The following is a 22,444-nucleotide window of genomic DNA, read 5'->3' on the forward strand; positions in this document are numbered from 1 at the left end:
CAGTGGGGGAAGCTGGATTCATTTAATGACCATATGGCTTACTTAACCACTTAATACCCAATTAACAACTGTGGCAAAAAAAAAGTTGTAAAATTGGGCACAACTCACTGCTCACTTTATGACAGAACTTTTGGTCCCAATTGCGGTCATAAATCAGGGACTACTTTTATAGGATGACTCGAGCACTAAGTGACAAGGGGCACTTTAATTAGAGTAGCTTGGAGATTATGACAGTGCAATACATGAGTAACTGTAGCATCACCCAAGCATGAAAATAAATGCTCTGAAAAAGAAATATTAATGTACCTTCCTTCTAACACACTAGACCATAAGTCTTTAAACCTTACTAAGTTAAAAACTCTCATGCAAATAACACAAAGAGGACAAAAGAGGTGTTTAGATGTAAAGAACCAATGGAACTGGCCTCCATTATATGTAATAGATTGAGGCCTTAAATGCTCCCTGCAGACCCAAATCAAGGACTTATTGATCATGCTAACTGCTTTTTCAGGGTTAATCTTCCATGTTTAGTTATTTATCACCAACTACAATTGGTTTTTAATATATCTATAAAGAATATAATAGAATGTCCCTGGTATAATAAATAAAAATGTTAATACAAATAACACTTTAAAACACCCATGTACAGTACTACACAGATAAAACTAAATGAAGGTAGGTAGCCAGCACTTAATGTATAAACAAGTACAGAACCCGTAGATTGCAGTACTCTCCAGAATCATTTTGTTTTTAATAGACACTTTAAAAATTATTTTCAATCATTTTTAAAAGATTCAGAGACAATATTTCACATAGGAAAACATTTATGGGTAAGTAGTACATTATGGACATCTGCAGAGGCAGTAAACGAAACATGTTCAAAAGGTGCAGAACTTTGATCTTCCCAACATCCCTCCATTTGGACATCATTGTCTACCCTGCCCATTACCAACAATTATATAAAAGGCATTTGTTGTAATTTTGTTTTCCAAATGGGAGTATTTTCTGCATTGGAAAATCAAATGTAATATATGAAGCAGCAGAGAGGAACTGAGAAAAACAAAGATAAATATGGCAGTGAAGGAAACAGAATAGCTTCTACTCATTATTTTAATTCCTGTTTAGGTGCAGTACTGATATTTTTGCCAGGCCTAGCAGAAATCCAAGCATTATATAATCGGTTGCAGTCTAATGCCATGTTCAACAACCGGCACAGCAAACGGTATGTCTTAATCTACTTTTAAAAGGAAAAAAAATAGAAACCAATATTTTAATCTTGTCAATGAATTTAGGCATTTATTCAAAAGTTATATAACATTTCTTCCCTAGACCACATGACTTTTCTGCCCTGGAATATAGCCACAGTGAATGCTTGTATATTAATATTCTATATTTCTAAGTCAAATAGGAACTTCCAAACTACTGTAATCTGGTTATTGAACCAATAACTTGATAAATGTATATTAGCTAATCTTTTAGTATTTCAGCCATGTTAAATTCATTCCTGAGCAGGTATTGCAACTGAGAAGGCAGATCTCCTGGATCCCAGTAAATAATATTGCTTAAAGGAGGGATCTGGAATAAGCCCACCCTGTCAATTCTGGTGGGATGAGTAGAAACAGTTAAAAACAGGTGTCTCACAAATAACTCGCCTCTATGCCATGTAGAACTTTGTAGGTGACAGTCAGAATTATTTAGAATTAGGAGCCAGTGCAGCTCATGGCATAAAACTGTTACTTGGGTGAAGAGTCCAAAACACCTGCCTTACTGCAACCTGCAGCTTCTGGATACACTTTAAAGGCAATTGTATGTAGCGTGCATTACAATAATCCAAACAGGAAGTAACAAAGGCATGAGTGACTGTGAGTAGGGCCTCCTAATCCAAGAGTGTGCACAGTGGATACACAAGATGGATTTGTGCAAAGGTCCTATGAATCCAAGAGTACCCACAACTCTGATCCAGGCAGAAATGTACAACTGAGTATCACTTGTACATCTCTGCCTGGAGAGAGATCACTAGCATAGCAGTGATACTTATCCATTTATTACTGGCTGATTTCAGCCAGCAGTTTCTTATTGAAAAGAAGTGAGGAGAGACAGAGCCCTGTAGTATTCTGTAAAGCAGGGGGCAAGGACTAGAGCTCTCCCTCTATCAGCTACCAACTGTACCTTAGCATAAACTGGAAAGAAAGAAGAGAGCCACAAAAAGTGACCTCTCATCAAACAGATCCATAATTCTTATTAGTGATAATCCCTTTGAGGCTGTTAATTGAGATGGAGATTAAAGGATGATAGTTGTTCTCTGATCTAACTTGCAATTTTCATCAGCCCCAGCCATTATAGTCAGTGATTAAGGTGGTTGCGACTTAACTGAAAATAATACGGAAATTGGAATATTTTGTGTATATACAGTGCTACCTTTCATGTTTCTTTGACTAAATCCAGCAGGCTCAACCTCTCTATTCACGTACCTATATAACATTACTTTGCAGTATACCGCCCAGAGTCCCTTCACATTTTTCATAAATAAAATCTGTTTTCCCATTTTATTTCTGAAGAACATTGAACTTTCCCTAAGACTACCTATTGTTGCTGGAGGTGCAATTTCCAAAGTATTGTATTCTTGATTACACTATACACTACATATATAATAAGGGCATTTTATTAGTATATGGGCAATTATACTGATGTGGCTTATTTAGTGTCAAAAAATGAGACGTGTACTCCAAAGAAGAATTGAAGTTGCCCAGTTCTGATTATGTGAAAAAAGTCATATGGAGATGGAACAAATGCTCACAAAAAATATTTCAAACCTGTTCTCTAACCTTTCAGCTGTGTTGTGTATCGTCTCCATTCAACTCTTTCCAGTGAAGATCAGCAGTCTGTATTCTTCCAGCCTCCTCTTGGCATCACCAAGATCATCATATCTACAAACATTGCAGAAACTTCCATAACCATCAATGATGTGGTCTATGTGATTGACTCAGGAAAAATGAAAGAAAAAAGGTATTTAAAAGAATCTGAGGGCAGTAGTAGATAAGAACTCAGAACAATAAACCATGTAGAAAGGACCTGTTTGTAGTCCTCGCTTAGGGGGTTTTTTCAGATCATTTTTATTACAAATTATATATGCAAAGGATAAAAGTCAGTGCAAACTACAAAAGGGGGAATGAAAAGGAAAAGGAAGAAAAAAGGGGAAGAAAAAAAAGAAGTAACTTCCCCCTTCATCCCAACAGGTAAAAACAGGTTTAATAGTTTATCACTATCTCTAAATAAAAGATAATCTCTCTTCTCCCCATAGCTTATCTCTTTAAGAAAAAAAATAAAAATGCTACATCGATCAATTTTTGTCAGCAAAAGTTCAGTAAGGGCAACCAGATATAACTATTTTCTTCTAATCTTATAAACCTTTTTAAAAAGTTATTATTTGACCTCATCAAAAAAAGTGTGGCTCACCTTTATTTCAAACGAAAATCCTTTAGAACTTTAGCAGATTTCTTTTGTGTCCATAAGTAAAATTTAACCTTGGCAGGATGTATGCAAATTGTGATTACAGGTATAAATTTGAAGAGTGGCTGCAAAGCCTTTTTTACAATGTAACTTCAAAGAATCATTAAACAAGGCAATAAGGACTACCTGTATTCACATTCTAGTTTTGAGAAACAGGATTTTGATTACAAAACTCAAGGTAATTCTGAAGTATCTGTTACATTCTGTATCAAGGGAAGGATAGAGACAGGAAGCACACAAGCTTGAGGACCACAAGGAGAGATTCTAGAGCACGGGTGTCAAATTCAATTTCATTGAGGGCCGCATCAGCATTGCGGTTGCCCTCAGGGGGCCGGGTGGGTGTGGCCTGGGTGGGTGTGGCCTACTGGGTGGGCGTGGCTAAAGTGCGTATGGCCTACTGGGTGGGCATGGCCAGCTCTACATCGTTCGCATCAAGGGTGCCTATGGGGGCCTGGGCAGGAATGGGACAGATCTGAGGGTCTCTGGGCCAGGGCCAAGGCAGTGGGGGCTGTTCCCTCACTGTTTCCAGGATGGCTTCGCGGGCCGCATGAAACCACTTCACGGGCCGGATCTGGCCCCCGGGCCTTGTGTTTGACATGTCTGTTCTAGAGCTACATAATGTCCATAATAGGTCTGCAGTCTGGTCCACAGTTCTGACATCTGCAAAAGTTACCATTATGGTTTAGTGCTTATATATATTTATCAGTAGATCCGTCAAATTCAATAAGGCTTTGTTTTCCTGCTTTCCTGTCTCTCTCCCTTTTTGTTTTCTCTTTTACCATATTTTTAATGTCCTGTTCCTGTTTAGGTAAGATTTATTACCTAACCATTCTAACCACTGAACTGTGGTAGCACAGTGGTTAGAATGCAGTACTGCAGGCTATTTCTGCTGGCTACTGGCTGCCTGCATTTCGGCAGTTGGAGTCTCAACGGTTCAAGGTTGACTCAGCCTTCCATAATTCCGAGGTTGGTAAAATGACGACCCAGATTGTTGGGGGCAATATGCTGACTCTGTAAGCCACTTAGAGAGGGCGGTAAAGCACTGTGAAGTGGTATATAAGTCTAAATGCTATTGCTATTTAACATTTTTACTTGATTTTGTTTCTTTGACATACATTTTTCCTGTTTTTCTTTTGCACATTTTAAAAGAGAAACTGGTAACGTGAATTGATTGTCTACAATGTTTTATAAGGGTGCTCTCTTTATTTTTTTTAGCATTGATCAACTTTAGACTGTAAATCTTCAAGCAGTGATTTGTTGTTGTTTTAAATATATTTGAGAACAAGGATAAAGACTGTAAACTAGTGAACACATATCACAGTGAGCTATCATGTAATTTAACTTTGGCTTATTGTGTTATGGGGAACCTTTATGACTTATTTCATAAACTGTGACCAAACCCATAGTTTAGCAAGAGATTTAAACAATTACCTAGAAGAATTACACTTTCTCAGTGTTATACTTCCTAGTTCATGACCTATCATGTATTTTAATATTGCAAACACAGTTCTGTATTTTCCCTCTGGTAGGTATGATCCAAGCAAGGGCATGGAAAGCCTGGAGGATTCATACGTGTCCAAAGCCAATGCCTTGCAAAGAAAAGGACGAGCAGGTCGTGTAGCTCCTGGGGTTTGCTTTCATCTTTTCAGTAGCCATCATTATAATTATCATCTTTTAAAGCACCAGTTGCCTGAGATACAACGAGTGCCTTTGGAACAGCTTTGTCTCAGGTATTCTTTTGCCAAATAATGCATTTTTTTCCAATTAAGCCTCAACACATTATGTGGTTCATCTTGTAAATACAAATCTTCTTCAGTTCTCACTTCCCTTTTTCCCTATTTTCTTACTTCTGTCCCTTAACGGCTTGCTCCTTGGCAAATGTGCAAACTAATTGCCTGATTTTTCCTGATTAGCTTACTCTTAAGTAGCAGTATCAAAATATTTCCAACTCTAAGCTGGCAGAAGCATCTCCTCTTTAGGTAGCACTTGTTTCGTGTGCAGGTGCCACAAGTTCAGTGCCCGGGATTTCCAATTAAATAGATTGAGTAGCAATGTTAGAAGCAACCTCTATCTAGAGATGTGCAATATTTAGATCCAAAGCAGGCAAATACACTTCATATCTGCCAAGGGTGCTCCCAGTGTACTCAGCAGCAATCCCTTAAAGGATCAGTACAGAACTTTTTCTGGGCTCTCATAATACTTCTATATTAGAAATTATAGTCTCTGCAGTCCCAAATTTTGTTGGGGTGTTAATACTATCGGTCATTAAATAGGTTTATTCATTTCCATGTCCTTTAATGGCCATTCAAAGTTATGACAGACCACCTCCCCCCCAAAAAAGCCAAAAGCTATTTACAACCTGGTTCTGCAGTTCCAATGCTCCACACAATCCTGTCATTAAAAGACTGCATTTCAGGCCCTTTATGACCTTTTTGACTGGTTGTAGTATTCCATTGTCATATGACCATGATTTACAAGGGTGGTTGTTTTTTTGCCAGTTTCCACCTTTTTCTTCTGTCTCTGGAAAAAATAGTTTGGAAAGGGCAATTGCTGTATAGAAGTTATTAAAGGCAACCCTCTTTTCTTCGAGCTAAAGTCTTTTCCCCAAATACTGTAGCTATGTTTGCCAGATTCTTTTAGTGCTTTAACTGCATCAGTTTTACCTGAAAAGGGAACTGTTCTTGGAAATCACTATTTTTGTTTTTTGGGCTAATACTAGGTTTGCAGGAACCTGGAGCTAAGTTGAGGATACAGTTTGGAGGACAGGAGCAAATTAGGTATTAAGTAACTTAAAGAGATAGTAAAAGCATCTCCACCCATCCCCTGCTGTGACCAGGATCTTGTTTTTTGTGAGAGCTATGTTTCAACATATAACCATGGATAATAAAATCACAGGCAATAGGGTATTTAACCTATGGACGTAGGTTTAGATTCTGGAGCATTGGAAAATGGAAAAAATATCTCAAATACAAGAAGTGATCAGAAATAAGTATTTTATACTGTACGTTTTGAACTTTTAACAAAGTAAGAACATTGAAAATCACTGGATAAATTGTACACCAGATTCTTGTCAGCCTCACTAGGTAGACCAGACTAAGAAATCAACTTCACAGCAAGGCTAAAAGTATTTTTATTCAGATTGGCTATAATAACAGAAGCTTGCAAGTCTGATTGTGCTATACCTTCACTCCTTATAATTCAGTGAATTAAGAATGTGTCTGAGCCACTTCCAAATATTTCTTGTCTCTTATGGGTATAAAAGATGTTGCACAAGATCTTGTGAATGGATCTTGCATATCTGCATCAACGGCATTTTTGTACTCTCCACAATTCTGTACTTCCTTATACCAAATAGCAGAGGGCTTGTAATTTTCTTTGACTGAACAATATTTTTTTTCAGAATAAAGATTTTGGAAATGTTTTCCACACATAGACTTCACTCAGTGTTATCACAACTTATTGAGCCGCCAACCAGTGAATCCATAAATGCATCAAAGAAGCGGTTGCAGGATGTAGGGGCCTTAACATCAGAGGAAAAGCTTACTCCCTTGGGACATCATTTGGCTTCCTTGCCTGTTGATGTGAGAATTGGGAAATTAATGCTTCTTGGCACCATCTTTCGCTGTCTGGATCCTGCACTAACAATAGCAGCAAGCAGGGCTCACAAATCACCTTTTGTAAGTATTATTAAGATAATCTAGGATTTCCAGATTATGGGTTGTTACAGTTTCAAGAGCTGACCATTCTTGGTTCCCCTTTACGTGGACATGGGCAGCCACTGAGCCACTGGTACTGGATGTAAGTGTTGGCATTGCCCTTCAATAGTGTTTGCACTCACAGCAGCAATTCCTGCAATAGACTCCACCTGTTCCTAAGTACCAACTCAACTAAGATTAAGGTATTTGTGCCTAGTTTCACTTTCTCCCTCTTTCAAGGGTGGCTTTTTCTGGGTGTGTTTCTGGGAGGCATCATACTAGGTCCTGGCACTGAGCCCGTGCACCTGACTGGACAGCCCATGCTTGCTTTTTGTCATGATGGGTTGTGTTCTCCTATAAGAAGTAGAAGAGGTGCTGTGCTTGGGTTGCCTATTTAATCAGAAAGCCCTGGCAAATTGCAGCGTGGCAAGAACAACAAATCTTTATTACCACATTTAGGACAGAACACACTGGTACCTAGATATACAGTTTATACACCTAAATTTATTGATAAGACTAAAAAGTCAGTATAAAATGTTAAAATTACCTAACAGTGAAATGAATATAATAATAATGCAAATATTAGTGATGATCACCAGTGTTAACACACTAAGCTTTAGACATAGGTGGGATAAATATAGCAAATAGAGGTCCAAAATAGGGCAATCTGAATAAATATAGGAAAGTCCTGCTCAAATAAAAACATTGACAGATAAGTATGATTCTCTCTGCCAGTATAGTTATTTCAAATTTCATTTTTAATATAGGTACTCCTTGCTTAACAGCAGTAATTGGGACCAGGATTTCTGTTGCTAGGTGAAACAGTGTGACACGATCAATGTGATGTGACATCACTTGGTCATGGGACACTCCAACTTGTGTGAGCCAGTTGCCAAACACCCAAATCGTGACCTCATGACCACAGAGGTTGGCGTGATAGCTGGAAGTCTGAGTACTGGTTATAAGTATTACTCATTCAGCACTGTTGCAACTTTGAATAATAGCTCAACAAGTGGTCATTAAGTGAGTACTGCCTGGAGATGAACATGTTCTGAGAGTCACTGTAAAGAAACCAGCTCCACAGAACCATCCCCACATGGATCTGTAGGCTACTGAAGAGAGGCTTTTTTTTAAAAAAAATCTGCATAGGACTATGCTACTTGGCCTTTGGCTGAGATCAAGTTGTTGTTGTTAGCTGCGAAGTCGTGTCCGACCCATCGCGACCCTATGGACAACATTCCTCCAGGCCTTCCTGTCTTCTACCATCTTCTGGAGTCCATTTAAGCTCAAGCCTACTGCTTCAGTGACTCCATCCAGCCACCTCATTCTCTGTCGTCCCCTTCTTCTATTGCCCTCGATCTTTCCCAGCATTAGGCTCTTCTCCAGTGAGTCCTTCCTTCTCATTAGGTGGCCAAAGTATTTGAGTTTTAGCTTCAGGATATAGACTGACAATTGTATTATTGAGGGAGGAAGTCAGTTAACCTATTATTTTGCAGGTTTGTAACAACACCAATTTTGAGAAGTCCTACTGTAATTCATTCCTATTTATACATAGAATTTAGATAAATTCTACACAGCTGAGACTGAACTTTAATTTTTAAATATATTAGCTATGTAATGGAGCATTTTTATCAATTATAAAGATTTCTCCATGGGACAAGAGAGAGGAGGCATTCAAGAAAAAGCTTGAGTTTTCCATAGGAAACAGTGATTATCTGGCTGTCATTCAAGCATATAAGGTAAGAAATAAAAAATGACTCTTTTTACTTTAAAGATCATGTTAAGATTCTTTCCAACTTTTGGGATTAAATAGTAAGGTGATATTTTAAATTTCTACTCTTTAGGGGTGGCGCCAGTCTTCAAAAGAGAGCTTTCAAGCAAGTTCCACATTTTGTAGACAAAATTTTTTATCACAAAATGTTCTTCAGGTAACGTAATATTTTTATTTTGCATCTTTACCTTTTGGTGACCTTGTAAAATAATTTGTTCCAATACCTACTTCTTGTTGTGCCATATCTTTTCCCCTTATATATATAAAACCTGAACAATTTTAGACCAGGTTTGTTTATGTTATTATTCTACTTCATTTCATTATGCCTCTGCTCTGGATGGTGGATCTCATGGTTCCAGCGGGAAAAAAGGTAGATAATTTGCACTTATGTAGAAGTCATATTCAATTCATTTGGCTGATCCTCCTCCTCCTTTGTACCACATTGTTGCGCCATTTGAGACTATATTCTCAAAAAGCTCCCAATGTGGTGCATGTTGTAAAGGAAGGTGTTGGGGAAGAGGCAAAATGAAATACAGGTATTCCTTGACATATAACTGTCAGTGAGCCAGATTGTAATTTGTGACGGTCATAACATGGGTCAGTCATGTGTCAGTCAGTTGTGACTGACCTGATTTTATAATCCTTTTTGCCGAGATTGTTAAATAAATCACCACACAAGTTAAGCAAATCTGCACTCATTAAGCAAACTCCATAGTCATTTAATGAACCAGTGGTTCACTATGTGTGCGGTTTTGCCAAAAGCCAGAAATAGGTGCCAGTTTTCAGCAAAGCTGTCCTAAAATACAATCATGTGACACAGAACAGAACCCTGCAGGTAGTCATAAATGTAGCTGTGTTGCCAAGTGCCCGAAGTTCATTCACATGACCACATTCGGGGGGGGGGCTGACCATCAAACTTCCAAGTCCAGGTCTTAAGTAACCCCAAGGTAGGTCTGTCATAACTTCAAATGGTTGCTAAGTAATCACTGATAAGTTAAGGACTACCTGTAATAGAAATAGTAAATTTTGGTTGCTGTTACTGATCTTTTACATTGAAGAACCTTTAGGAAACACTAAGGTTTACTAGAAATAATTCAGAAATCACCACTTTTAGCCACATATGGTTGTAGCTGGGAATTAATATACTGAGAACCCAATAACTGTGTATATATTTTCACTATATATTTATGTACCTTTATACCAGATAGATATATTTCCCACAAATCTTCCAATATTCTCTTTCTATCTCAAGCTGTATTATGGTCAGAATGAGCATGCACTGGCCAGACATATTCTATCAGTCTTCTGGGGCTGATCTACTGCTGTACATCACCAGTTCATATCTTGGCATATGCTAAATGGGAATAAAAGAATAACATTAATAAACTATTAGTTGCTGTTTAGAATGCTGTTTTAAAATCCTATTTGTAATTCAAAGATGCCTTTCCCATTTTTTTTAGGAAATGGCACGTTTAAAAAGGCAGTTTACTGAACTACTATCTGATATTGGATTTGTGAAAGAGGGACTCCGAGCCAGAGACATAGAACAGAGATTTTCTCAAGGAGGGGATGGTGTTCTTGAAGCTACAGGAGAAGAGGTGACTGGGGGGGAGGGGGGGAGAGAGGAGTTTTTTTAATCTATTAATTATTGTACCTACCTTTCCATGTTTCCTTTCTTCCTCAGCTATATTCTTAAGTAAAGGTTATATTTTACCTAATTCTCATGTAACTATACTGATTATTTCTGGAATACTTTCTTTCTTGTCAAGATCTAGTAGAGTGAAGATGCTTTTCCAATTGGTTTGAGTATTATGAAAAGTCATTTTTTACTTTCTTGCATACTGGAAGGTTCTCTCAGTCAGGTGTGAACATTGTGTTTGGTCCAACTGGTGAGTTGACGAAGCAGAGTAATTGAAGAGGAAACCTGTGATTTACATATATCACATAGTTAAACATAAGTGATGTATTAATATAAATATTTTGATTGTAATTCTAACTTGATTGTAATTCTAACTTTATTAAAGCTGCTTAGTACTTTAAAAATGCATGCTGACATATGTTATTGGATAGCACAAAAAAACCCCCAGAAAATTCAAAAACAAAAATTAGAATATTAGAATTCATCTAAGAATAACTCATCCCAAGATCTACCTAACAGTAAAAAAAGATCATTTAAAAATAGTTTGTATGAAAATCTACTGATATATTTATACATTTCAGGGGAGTGGAGATTAATATTTTGATCCTTCCACTTGGGATATTTTTAAAATTAAACATTTTAAATATTTGCTCTTTGGGGGGGGGGTTTGGTGTGTGTAAAACCTTTAACATGGAAATGGCATGTATACAGGGTGTCAAACTGCCTGCCCGCGGGCCAGACGCGTCACAAGGAAACCGTGCCCACCCCATTGCCGGCAATGGGGGAAAAACTCCGATACGTCGAGTTTGACATGTCTGATGTCAAACTGGATAACTGATTCCTAGGGAAGATGTATAATCTGAGTACAAGCAACAGCAGATTGCACTTTCGACTGTATGTTTAGAAAGTCACAATTCCAGTCAGTGCTACCTCCAGTAGAAAAGAAAGAAGCAATAGACAACTTTTAAAAACCTACTGCAGGTCACACAAGATTTCATTGGTTTGTGGTCTGATTCAGCAATAAGGTTGCTACATATATTTAAGGTGGGATCAGAAGACCCAAATATTTCCCTTTATATATATCCTAAAACTTCTGAAGATATGCATTACCTTATTTTCAAACATGTCTCTGTAATCATAAGATTGAGAAATCTCTTTTAAAAGATACGTACCTGATGGCTGAAATATTCAGGATTCCTTGCCAATTGCTCCATGCTACATAGTTCTTTGCCAATGCCTACCTAAGGAACAGTCATCATACTCTTTAACTTTTAGTATGTCATTATGTCACAGGCAAATGCAAATGCAGAGAATGTCAAGTTGATATCAGCCATATTATGCGCCGCTATGTACCCAAATGTGGTTCAGGTAAGTATAAATGTCAGCCATCCCAATGGCATATGCAGCAAAAGAAACCCCTGGATTTTACCAAGAGTATAACTTTACTGATAGATCCATATAGACACAGTAGAAGCAAAGCCAGTTCTGACATTTTTGCATGAAAAACTGCATAGTTAAAATTGCCCTTTTCCCCTAGGTCTCCCACTGTCCATTGCCCAACAAACCAGTGCAATTATTTGCTAGTATTAATATATATTTCCCTGCCTCTGGTCTCTGAAATAGGATTGATTGTAATACCATGATATTTTAAGGGGGAATTTATACAAGAATGTCCTTAAGCATTAAAATCATTTTGGTCTCTTAGCTTTCAGGATAATTCATTATTTTATTTCATATATATCTTCTATTCATGCTCATATATGTTATCAGTAAAGAAAACAAAGCTGAATGCCATTTTTTTCTTCTTCATGTCAGATTGGCTTCTAAGTCTCCAATGTATGTAGCCTGTTACTTGGCAACTGGCTTTTCTTCAGACATTTTCATGAGACTCCTTTCTGTCTGGAACCTAGTGCTCCAATCTGTTACTGTAGGCATAGTGTTACTGATCTCTTACCTATGCTTTTAATACTTAGCAGGGCTCTTTTTCCCCACCCCACCCCAAAGTTCTAAACTAGGACTTAAAACATTCGTAGAAACTAGCACTGCAAAGTTTCCTGGAGTTTTATTGTATTGGATTGAGATGGGGACATTTAGTTAGTTGGTTGGTTAATGATACTGCATTGCAAGACCAGTCTGTGTTTATAGTTGCTTGGTTCTAGGCCAGTTTGGGATTAGAGGACTTGGCTGAGGGTCAGAGAAGAGAAAGTACTGTAGCAACAAGAGAAGTGCTTACTTGACACAATAAGGATTCCTTGGGGAGAAGGAAAAAATGGTAACTCCTGGAAGTACATAGTGTTAGAAATGAAAGCTGGTGCTTAAAACAATTTGCTTTCCAGCACCAGCTAGTGACTTCAGGGTTGGGTTGGATTTGCACTGATTTTACATACATTGATCATGCTCACAATCATGATGCTCCAATTATCTTGTCAAACAAAAGCATCCAGGCTATGGCTTTGTAATATGTCCTACTACTGAGTTTGGAATAGATTTGGGGAATGAGGTAGTCACTCTGTTTTTTGTGTGTTTTTTTTTCTTTTAAGTTCCACAATATTACCGTGTTGATTTGTTAGAGGAAAGCAGTTTAGTAGAAATGTCTCTTTCTCTACATCTCTGTTGAAATAAATGGGGATTGCTTGTGGATATTCAGTTCGCAATTTTTATTTACCATTTTAGATAAAAGCACAAGAAAAGAAGTATCAGAAGGCTAATAGAGGAGCTGCTAAAATTAATCCAAAACCTGAAGCACTGATGTTTGCTACAAAAAACCAAGGTTACGTTCACATTCATCCATCTTCTGTAAATTATCAGGTAATTTCTAACCTCCAGTCAGTAAAGTATTCTACTCAACTTATTTTAGCTTCTTTGTGAAAGGAATAGCATGCACAACATTAGGCAATAGTTGCCTGCTGAATAGTTCTGTAGACATAACACAAGCAGATGTCTTTCTCTCTTTTCTTCTGCAGGCTTCATATGAAGCCTGCCTAGAGGTTTCAGATATCACCTCCATGTCCTTTTCAGGTCTGGCCTCTTTATGCTGGCACCGAACAAATTTTTGTTAGTAAAATCTAAGTGGCAGATATATAGTACGATACAAATATTTACAGAACCAGAGTTGTTCTTGTTTTACCTGTCTCATAAATATTCTTTGGAATTCTGTATTTCAGACAAAGCACTTTGATAGCCCCTATTTGGTATACCATGAAATGGTAAAAACTAGCCGGATTTTTGTTCGAGACTGCAGCATGGTATCAGTATATCCACTGATCTTGTTCGGGGGAAGCCATGTGAACATGCAGCTCCAGAACGGGGAATATATTGTTTCCTTGGATGATGGGTGGATTAACTTCGTTGCAGCCTCACGTAAGGTAAAGAATTAAGTAACTCAGCAGATCCATTAAGTTTCTTCAAGCTGTTCTCCAAATCTGTTAGATTATAAACGTTGTAACCCCAATACACTTAAAGGACAACATCTTAAGAATGTTTGATATAACGTTACAAAGATTACATCTTTGATATAAACAATTCCCATAATAAAATTACACGTAGTCGTTGACTCACAACCACAATTGAACCCAAAATTTCCATTGCTAAGCAGGAAAATTGTTAAATGATATTTGCCCCATTTGACAACCTTTTTGCCCCAGTTTTTAAACAAATCACTGCAGTTGTTAAGTTAATCATGCATTCATTCACTAAGTGAATTTGGCTTCTCCTGTTGACTTTGCTTGTCAGAAACTGTTTGGGAAGGTTACGAATGATAATCACATGATCCCGGGACAGTGCAACTATGATAAATACATGCCAGTTGTCAAGCACCTGAATTTTGATCTTGTGACCATGGGGATGATGCAACAATCATAAATGCGAGAACTGCTCATAAGTCATTTTTTCAGCTCTGTTGTAACTTCGAACAGTCACTAAATCTATGGTTGTAAGTCAAGGACTACATGTACTTTCATTTGCAGTAGTGGATGATGGTGCCTTGTTCAACTTTCTATATCAATATAGGGACAGGTTCTGTTCCTTAAAGAATACCCCCTTCTTGACTGGTCCCTAAGGCCGACATGGAAAAATGTATCTGTTCTAGAAGGCACTTACAATATAATGAGCAGCATTTTATCTAATTTTTAAAATTTCCTACATTGAAAAGGACCAATTTCTTTCTTATGACTCTGTGGCCTCAAAGTAGATAAGTGATTTAAGAAAACAACGCCTTCTTCCTAGATATAGATGCCTTCATTGCTTGAGAACCACTGTTTTGCAGTTCAGTGGCATAATACAGACCGATAAGGTACTGTGTGTATGTCTCATGCAGTAATGTTGCAATTAAAAATATTGTATAGTAGGATAAATTATAATCACCATCAATGAAATATGCCTATCATGCTAATATATGCCTGTCATCATGACAGAATGATCATCTCACAGCCAGCCTGTTTCAGAGATAGGCTAGATAAAAGAAACAGGACAGTAGAGATGTTTTTAAAGTATCACATGAAAGAGAGGCCTGAGAAAAGTCATGATTTGCTTGCTACAGCATTACCCTCTCACACTTGGTTGTGGATTCTGGGCTTCCGTAGTCTTTTCTGCTGCCAGAGAAAACCAAGCCTTGCCCAGCATTCAGAGGCATTTGAGGGAAGGGGGGGGGGTGTCTGATGGGACCAGTGACATTGAGGAATGGATTCCACCTGAAGGCTATGCCTCTTCATAAACTCTGCTCTTATTATGGTTAATCCCTATCTTTCCCTCCAGCCTATTGCGCCTGGCCTCAAGACTAATCAGTATGTTTAACATTTCTATGCAGAGCATAAAAAATCCAAGTTAACATATAGAAAACACTGCGAGTTTGATATGCATAGCCTTCCATGTCTGTATTTTCCATTTTGTTCTTTCTATCCTAATTTAGAACGTTGGGATACATGTAAGGACAATGTAATTATAGTTTCAAGCAATACTTTACTCAGTGGGACTTGTACAAATACCTACAGTTGCAGGCACACTTAAGAATCAAACAAGGTGTCTTTCTTGAACCACTGTCCTCCTGCCACATCAGAAATTTGGAAAAGGGGGTATTCAATATTTGGTGATGCAATGTATACAATGCAATGTATAGAAAGAGAAAATAGTGAATAGAGCTTCCAGAGTCAGAGGCAGCATAAAGGAATGGCTATGTCCATATTGTGCTTATGAAGTGTTTTGAGTGGCTGCTATTAGAAACCTCATCCAGAAGATGAACTTTATTTTGGGTGCATATTTGTGATTTCAGGTAGCAGAACTAGTGAAAGAACTTCGCAATGAACTTGACCAGCTACTCCAGGAAAAAATTAAAAACCCCAGCATGGATTTGTGCACTTGCCCTCGAGGATCTCAGATTATCAGCTTGATTGTAAAACTGGTGACAACGCAATAGCATTAGCTACTGAGGATGGCTTTCTTCTAATGTTAATGACAGAAAAATGAAATGTAGCATTTGCCCTTCCTATTTGGGAACCTAAATATCCAATTTAAAAGCCTGTTAAGTAGTTCTAAACAGTTTTAGAATCATGAAAGAAACTGATACACATTTACACAAGGAGCTTGCATATTTAAAACTTAAAGTTTTTTTTCCTTTTGCAAAGCAAGGAATAAGCATTCTGAAAATAATTCATGAGCAGATCACACATTTAATGTTTAATGATTCCCCACTCCCTTTTTCAGTTCAATAAAGGACTGACTTTATGATAGTCTGGCAGGATGTTAAATTGTCTTTCCCCTTCCCAAAAAGGCAGTGCATGAAATATACCATAGTCATGGTTTCTACATTGCTCTGCATCCAAAAATGAATCCTGTCCAATTTCAGTAAATTTACATCTGCTTTCATTTAGTCAATCAGTGTTGGCTGCTAGAATTCAAATATAGTGATACAAATTATGGAATAATTTTAGCATAAAATTGGCCTAAGCTTGCAAGACCCCACTACTTATTCTCAAATAATACAGTATTGGAGCCTGATGATGTAGGCTATATACAGTCATATAAATATTGTAATAAATAAAGGAATTCTCAAAATCAATAGTTGTCATTCTTTTCAGGAAAATTATATTCTATTTGAAACTGCTCAAAGCATTTGGTTTGATTTGTGAATATAGTAAGAGGGAGGGAGGGAAGGAAGTTTTGCAAAAATGATGATGAAAGGATTTATATTACATCTATATTGGGAAACTGCTACCTCCTAAATTTTTGAGTACAATTCTATCTAGGACAGAAAAGTGATTGAGAAATTTAATTATAACAAAACTTATTTTATGATCAACTTAGGGATTTCATCTGGGAGCTTTTATTAACAGAGTCCAAAGTTTTTGCAAACTTCTACCAAAATAAGGAAAATCTTGTGAATTCCAGTCAAACATTTTGGAAATATGTCAATAAAGTTTCTTATGAATTTCTTAAGTACTCGTCCCAGCTTCCGCCAACCTAGCAGTTCGAAAGCACATAAAAATGCAAGTAGAAAAATAGGGACCACTACGGTGGGAAGGTAACAGCGTTCCGTGCGCCTTTGGCGTCTAGTCATGCTGGCCACATGACCACGGAGACGTCCTTGGACAAGCACTGGCTCTTCGGCTTTGAAACGGAGATGAGCACCGGCCCCTAGAGTCGGAAACGACTAGCATGCATGTGCAGGGGAACCTTTACCTTTTTTATTATATTGAATTTATATTTTTAAACAATGTTTCACCTCAACTACTTATTACTTGAAAATATAGTGACCAATAAGTTTCATGAATATTGAAGTGCAAGGACTATGTAGATAGCAAACATTGGATTTTCAAGTACACTATCATTCCCACATGCCATATTAGGAAACACAATTATCTACTCAGCCTTTTTTAACATGATGCCCTGCAGCTATGTTGAACTGCAAATCCCAACAGATGCGACCAAAGCATGTTTTAATTTTCTATCAATGGTCTGACCATTCAAAGGAACCTTTATGTGCACATAAATGGCTTTGTGGTAGTAGATATTAAAATCAAGCAAAATATTGTCATATTGCATCTGAAAATGTCTTACATAGAAAAATGTCCTTTTTCAGTATCTTAAAAGGACTTGGCTACGTGCAGAAAATGAACTTCTAGAATTTACTATGCAGTAGTTCCAATTGTGAAATTGGCTGCATATTCATAGGGAAAAAAAACCTGTCCAAAATATTTTATTGCTTTTACTATTGTCCCATGTTCTTCAGAAATGTTAATACTTTGGTTTCAACTTAAGAGACTGAATAGAAGAAGAATGTGACTTATTTGTAACTTTATTTTATATAAACAAATCAACTTTGCAGGAACTTGGGGAAAAAGTCAAAATATTTTTATATAAAAATATATAACAAAACTAGCACAACTGCTACAATTGCTATTTGTATACAAAAGAAAACAAAATTTGGAAACACTGGCTGACCATTAACCATTAAGTATTCCTACTTTTAATTAAACTGCTGTTTTAAGTGTAATGAAATCTATATGCCTCACTGCTGAAGTGCAAGATAGTTTTGAATCAATCCTTGAACTCTACACAAAATTATTTCATTAGAGCTATTGCAATCTTCTGGTCCATATGGTGGATCAATGGTTAATACACCTGCCACACACAGTATTGGTTGTGATTCTCCTTGTTCTGTTACAGGAATGTGGTTTTTCTCCAGCCAATTCTTCAAGGAGTTTTTCTTTCTGTCCAGCTCTTCTTGATTATAAGAAGTTTGACTTTTTCCAGCCATGAAGAGATATGCAAGTTTTTCTTTGATTTCATCATCTCTTTCAGTCACTATTTCAATATTTTGCACAGCATGTCCCAAAACAACTAAAACAGATACTTTTCCATTCTCGAGGGGATTTGCCAGAAGAATGCTGTCAAGAATAAAAGGTTCAAATGAGGATATATTAAGTCAGGGGTGTCAAACTGGCGGCCCCCGCAGGCTGGATGCATCATGCGCAGGCCACACCTTAAGTGACGCAATCAAGTTTGACACCAGTGTGTTAAGTGATCACGTTGCTAGTTGGCTTTTCATGCATATTAGGCCTTTCTATCAGTCTTTTGACAGTGATGCTGTATCAAAAAAGTTTAAATTAGAATGAAACAGCTGTATTCCCAATGAAAAAAAATGAAATTGCTATGACATTACAAGCCATCCCACAGTAATAAATCTGGGGCTTGAGTTGCATTAGCAATCCTTGAAGTGTGTAATAATTAGATCAAGATCAAAATCCAGAATAAATGAGGGCTCTCCAGTTAAGACTCATAAAATATTTCAATCACATTATATACATATGTTGCATGTTTGGTACTATTATTTTTCATCAGACTTATCACATTTTCAATTGACATCATGCTAAGAGGTAAAGTCAATTACCATCCATTTTACATATTCTTTAAATATTCTTACATCAAATGCTAATATTGTGCAAATCATTTGATAAAGCATTTTGGTCATGAGCAACGTATCCCCCAGCTTTGGTCCTTAAAGTTATGAAGAAGTTGTTTCAAGTCGCCTCCATTGTGTGTGCCATGAAGTGATTACTTCATCAGCTATCCCAAAGGATGTCTTTCAGTGGATCCACACATATTTGCCAGAAGACGACAGGAGGGTCCTTGAATCAGCTACTTTGCAGCTTTGAGGAACTGATCTCATTCTGTGTGTGTGTGTGTGCACACAAACATATATATGTGTCCTTCTATAATGCATACATAATAGAAAGTATTCTTTTCAAAGGGAAAGGTTATTTGGGATTTGAATCTTTATGGCACAGAATTCTTTTAAATTCTATTTTAGCAACTCAATAGGAATTGACCACAAAAATCAATAGATGGCTTACAGTAAAAGTATTCATATAACTTAAATTTTTTCCATGGTATTAATGCACCATTACCCTTCTTGTCTAAACATTTTAAGACATGGGGAAATTATTTTTACAATAAACATAACTGTTGATTTACTGTCATATTGCCTAAGACTTGATATACAAATCAACAGAAAAAATGATTTTTCCCCATTGTTAACTGCTAGGTTCATCATTGCAAAAACTGAAAAATTGGCATATATATTTCACTAGACCAATAAGTATGGAAATGGCTGAATAACTGACAAAAAAATTTAAAATCTGACAATGTAGAAAAAGTTTACTAATAAGTCTTGTCACCATTTATTAGTTGTAACCACTTTTCCTGAAATTACCTACGTATTTTCAAATGTCTATCCAGACAGAAATATTTAATGTGTTTGCATTAAGATTTCATTTGTATTCTGTTTAGGCATACAATCTCCCATTTTAATTTGCTTTTCATTTTATACATTATATTCATTTATCCCCTTCATTCTCCCTTAATACACATTCTTTCTCTGAAAAAGTATTTCTATATAGAATTCACTGATACATACTTGGCAGAAACTGGGTCAACTGTTAAAACCCATCCTTTATATTGGTGTTTCTCAGCAGCCAGTACTTTGACTTCTTTATCCACAAAAGCTAGCCATTCCAAAGGAGTTTTCCTCTGCCATTCAGTCATATTTCCTTTTTACTGAACCTAATGAAAAAACAAAGCATCATTGCCAGCAATATCCTTTGCCTCTGTATTAGGAAAACTTGCCTATTTCCATGATTAAGAATAACATAACCCTGCTGGATCAAGTCAAGGTTCATATTAGTCCAGGATATTTATTAAGAGTGGCTAATTGCTGCCTATGAAATGCTCACAAGCAGCAGTTATATTCCTCCCTGGCTGTTATTCCCCTGACATTGATAGTTGGAATGCATACTACTTGGAGTCCAGATGTAATACTGAATCTCAAGATTAATAGCTCTTGATAGACCAGCACTTCAAAAACGTACCCAGTTCTTTCTTAAACACAAATCTTATAAGTCTACAGATTTATTATGTCAAAGGCTTTTTGAAAATCCAGGTGTGCAAGGATACAATCACCTCCATCTATCTGCCTGTGCACTTAAAAAAAAAGACTGAAGCAGGATTTACTTTTTCAGAATCAATGCTAACTTTTTTTTAGAGGCATATTCCTTTACTGCTTAGTTATTTTTCTTCTTATTACACTTTCCACTAATTTATCTTCACCAGCCTATTATTTCTAGGATCTCCTGGAGCTCTTAATGTAAAACTGGATTGCAGTCTTGGTCACAGCCGTGATGCTATGAACTTCAGAAACTGAAGTAAGGATACTGATATCAGCTGAGGCTGTTTTTTTACCGCAAATCAAAGCAACTGGAGTGTAAAAATTTAAAACTCCTTCATTAAATTATGAACAGCTGCACATAGCCTCAACCTAATGTCAATATTCTTGAATTAGGTTATGTTTTGAATTAGGTATAGCGATCAAGATTCAGTTACTATTGCATCGGTCGCTATTTCTCAGCAATTCACTTGACAGATTTCTTTTTAGAGAATATGACGAAAATGCTCCACATACTTTGCACCAAGGAAATTCAGGGCATAACCATAATAAAGTCATAACAATAATTATGACTTTAGCCATCCGTATCATCGAAATCTTTTTTGCTAATCCACCTTCCGTATCATGAAGTGAGGTTTCAATATCATTCCATCTAATAATCTTTCCACAAGACTACTGTTCGATAGTATTGAACTAACCAATGTTTCTGAAGGTATGAACCCCAACACATACATTAATGTCAGGTCCAGAAAACCTGCAGTTACGAACGCAACGTTTTCCCTCGCGGTTCTTACTGCATAGTCAAATGATCTATATACAGAGCGTTTATTTTTTTTATTTTTTATTTTATTCCTATTTATATCCCGCCCTTCTCAGAAGACTCAGGGCGGCTTACAATTTAAAGCACAAATCAATGTGCTTAGCAATAGCCTTCATTCTATGCATATGCCTGCTTATTAGGGCTTTGGGGGGGGGGAAGCGGCATTATTACAAAGTCAGCTTATTGCCCCCAACAATCTGGGTCCTCATTTTACCTACCTCGGAAGGATGGAAGGCTGAGTCAACCTTGAGCCTGGTGGGATGCGAACTTGCACTAATTGCAGGCAGCTGGTGTTACTTAAGGAGGCATTAGCCCACTGCTCCACCAAGGCTCTTTATTTAAAAAAAAAAGCTGGACTGCAAGTTTGCAGCTATTCTTGTTATTTAAGTAGAGGTAGCACTCACACACATCCTTGAAAATAAATTACAATCCGGACATCCAGCTTCAGCAGCCACCATTCAGAGAAGCGCGACGCCGCCAAGCTCCGGCCGGGCCGTCCTTTCTGGGACCCAGAATGCACTGCGTTCCCAGGGCCTCTTTATTCCCCTTCCGTAGCCGGTTGTTTCTTGAGGAGTCTTTCAAGACTAGACGGAACTGAATGGAAGAAGAATATTAGGATCGTTGGATCGCTACGATAAAAAAAAAAGCTTTTTAAAACTGATTCGCGGCGGAGTTCACGTTTCTTTCACTATCTGTTTCAGAACACAATAAGGAATTTACTAAGAGGCGACTCCATTTCCATAGTTACTTTATGGTTCCTCTTTGTGCTCCGGATTTTTAGGATTCACCTTTTAAAAGATTTATCTTCTGGCCTTCATTATATACTGGTTATCTTATTTTGGATGAATGTGAAAGCTTTTGTCAGTTATGTAAGCTGCTTCGAAAAGACAATTACTTTAAAGGTAAAAATGTTTCCCGTAGCTCAGGGGTAGGCAACCTTGGCTCTTTTATGACTCGTGGACTTCAACTCCCAGAATTCCTGAGCCAGCCATCCTGAGGGGAAAGGGGGAGTTTCCAAGCTGAGCCATGCTGGCTCAGGAATTCTGGGAGTTGAAGTCCACGAGTCATAAAAGAG

The 22,444-nt window shown here is 37.3% G+C and overlaps 2 protein-coding genes across 4 annotated transcripts in view; one reads left to right on the forward strand and one right to left on the reverse strand.

Annotated features, from left to right (window-relative positions):
- DHX57 (DExH-box helicase 57) overlaps positions 1-16,642 on the forward strand; it is a 43,190-nt gene extending 26,548 nt beyond the window's left edge. For both annotated transcript variants that reach the window (XM_081345087.1, XM_081345086.1), the window contains 11 exons: positions 1,126-1,222; positions 2,833-3,006; positions 5,040-5,240; positions 6,911-7,187; positions 8,849-8,944; positions 9,050-9,133; positions 10,437-10,574; positions 11,909-11,983; positions 13,289-13,423; positions 13,780-13,980; positions 15,882-16,642. In XM_081345087.1, coding sequence (XP_081201213.1) covers positions 1,126-1,222; positions 2,833-3,006; positions 5,040-5,240; positions 6,911-7,187; positions 8,849-8,944; positions 9,050-9,133; positions 10,437-10,574; positions 11,909-11,983; positions 13,289-13,423; positions 13,780-13,980; positions 15,882-16,025 — 1,622 coding nt within the window. In that variant the 3' untranslated portion in view covers positions 16,026-16,642. The remainder of the gene's footprint in view (positions 1-1,125; positions 1,223-2,832; positions 3,007-5,039; positions 5,241-6,910; positions 7,188-8,848; positions 8,945-9,049; positions 9,134-10,436; positions 10,575-11,908; positions 11,984-13,288; positions 13,424-13,779; positions 13,981-15,881) is intronic.
- Positions 16,643-17,866: 1,224 nt separating this feature from the next.
- GEMIN6 (gem nuclear organelle associated protein 6) lies at positions 17,867-22,185 on the reverse strand (the record flags this gene model as incomplete). 2 transcript variants are annotated; one of them, XM_081315109.1, is made up of 4 exons in its annotated part: positions 17,868-18,495; positions 20,025-20,170; positions 21,776-21,963; positions 22,158-22,185. In XM_081315109.1, the coding sequence occupies 2 exons, from the start codon at positions 20,150-20,152 to the stop codon at positions 18,117-18,119; spliced, it is 507 nt and encodes a 168-aa protein (XP_081171235.1). In that variant the 3' UTR covers positions 17,868-18,116. The 2 variants fall into 2 exon arrangements, with proteins under 2 accessions (XP_081171236.1, XP_081171235.1); XM_081315110.1 differs by lacking the exons at positions 21,776-21,963; positions 22,158-22,185 and having other exon boundaries at positions 17,867-18,495; positions 20,025-20,152.
- Positions 22,186-22,444: the final 259 nt, after the last annotated feature.

This window comes from Vipera berus (assembly GCF_964194415.1).
Source record: "Vipera berus genome assembly, chromosome: 1".
Lineage (NCBI taxonomy): Eukaryota > Metazoa > Chordata > Lepidosauria > Squamata > Viperidae > Vipera > Vipera berus.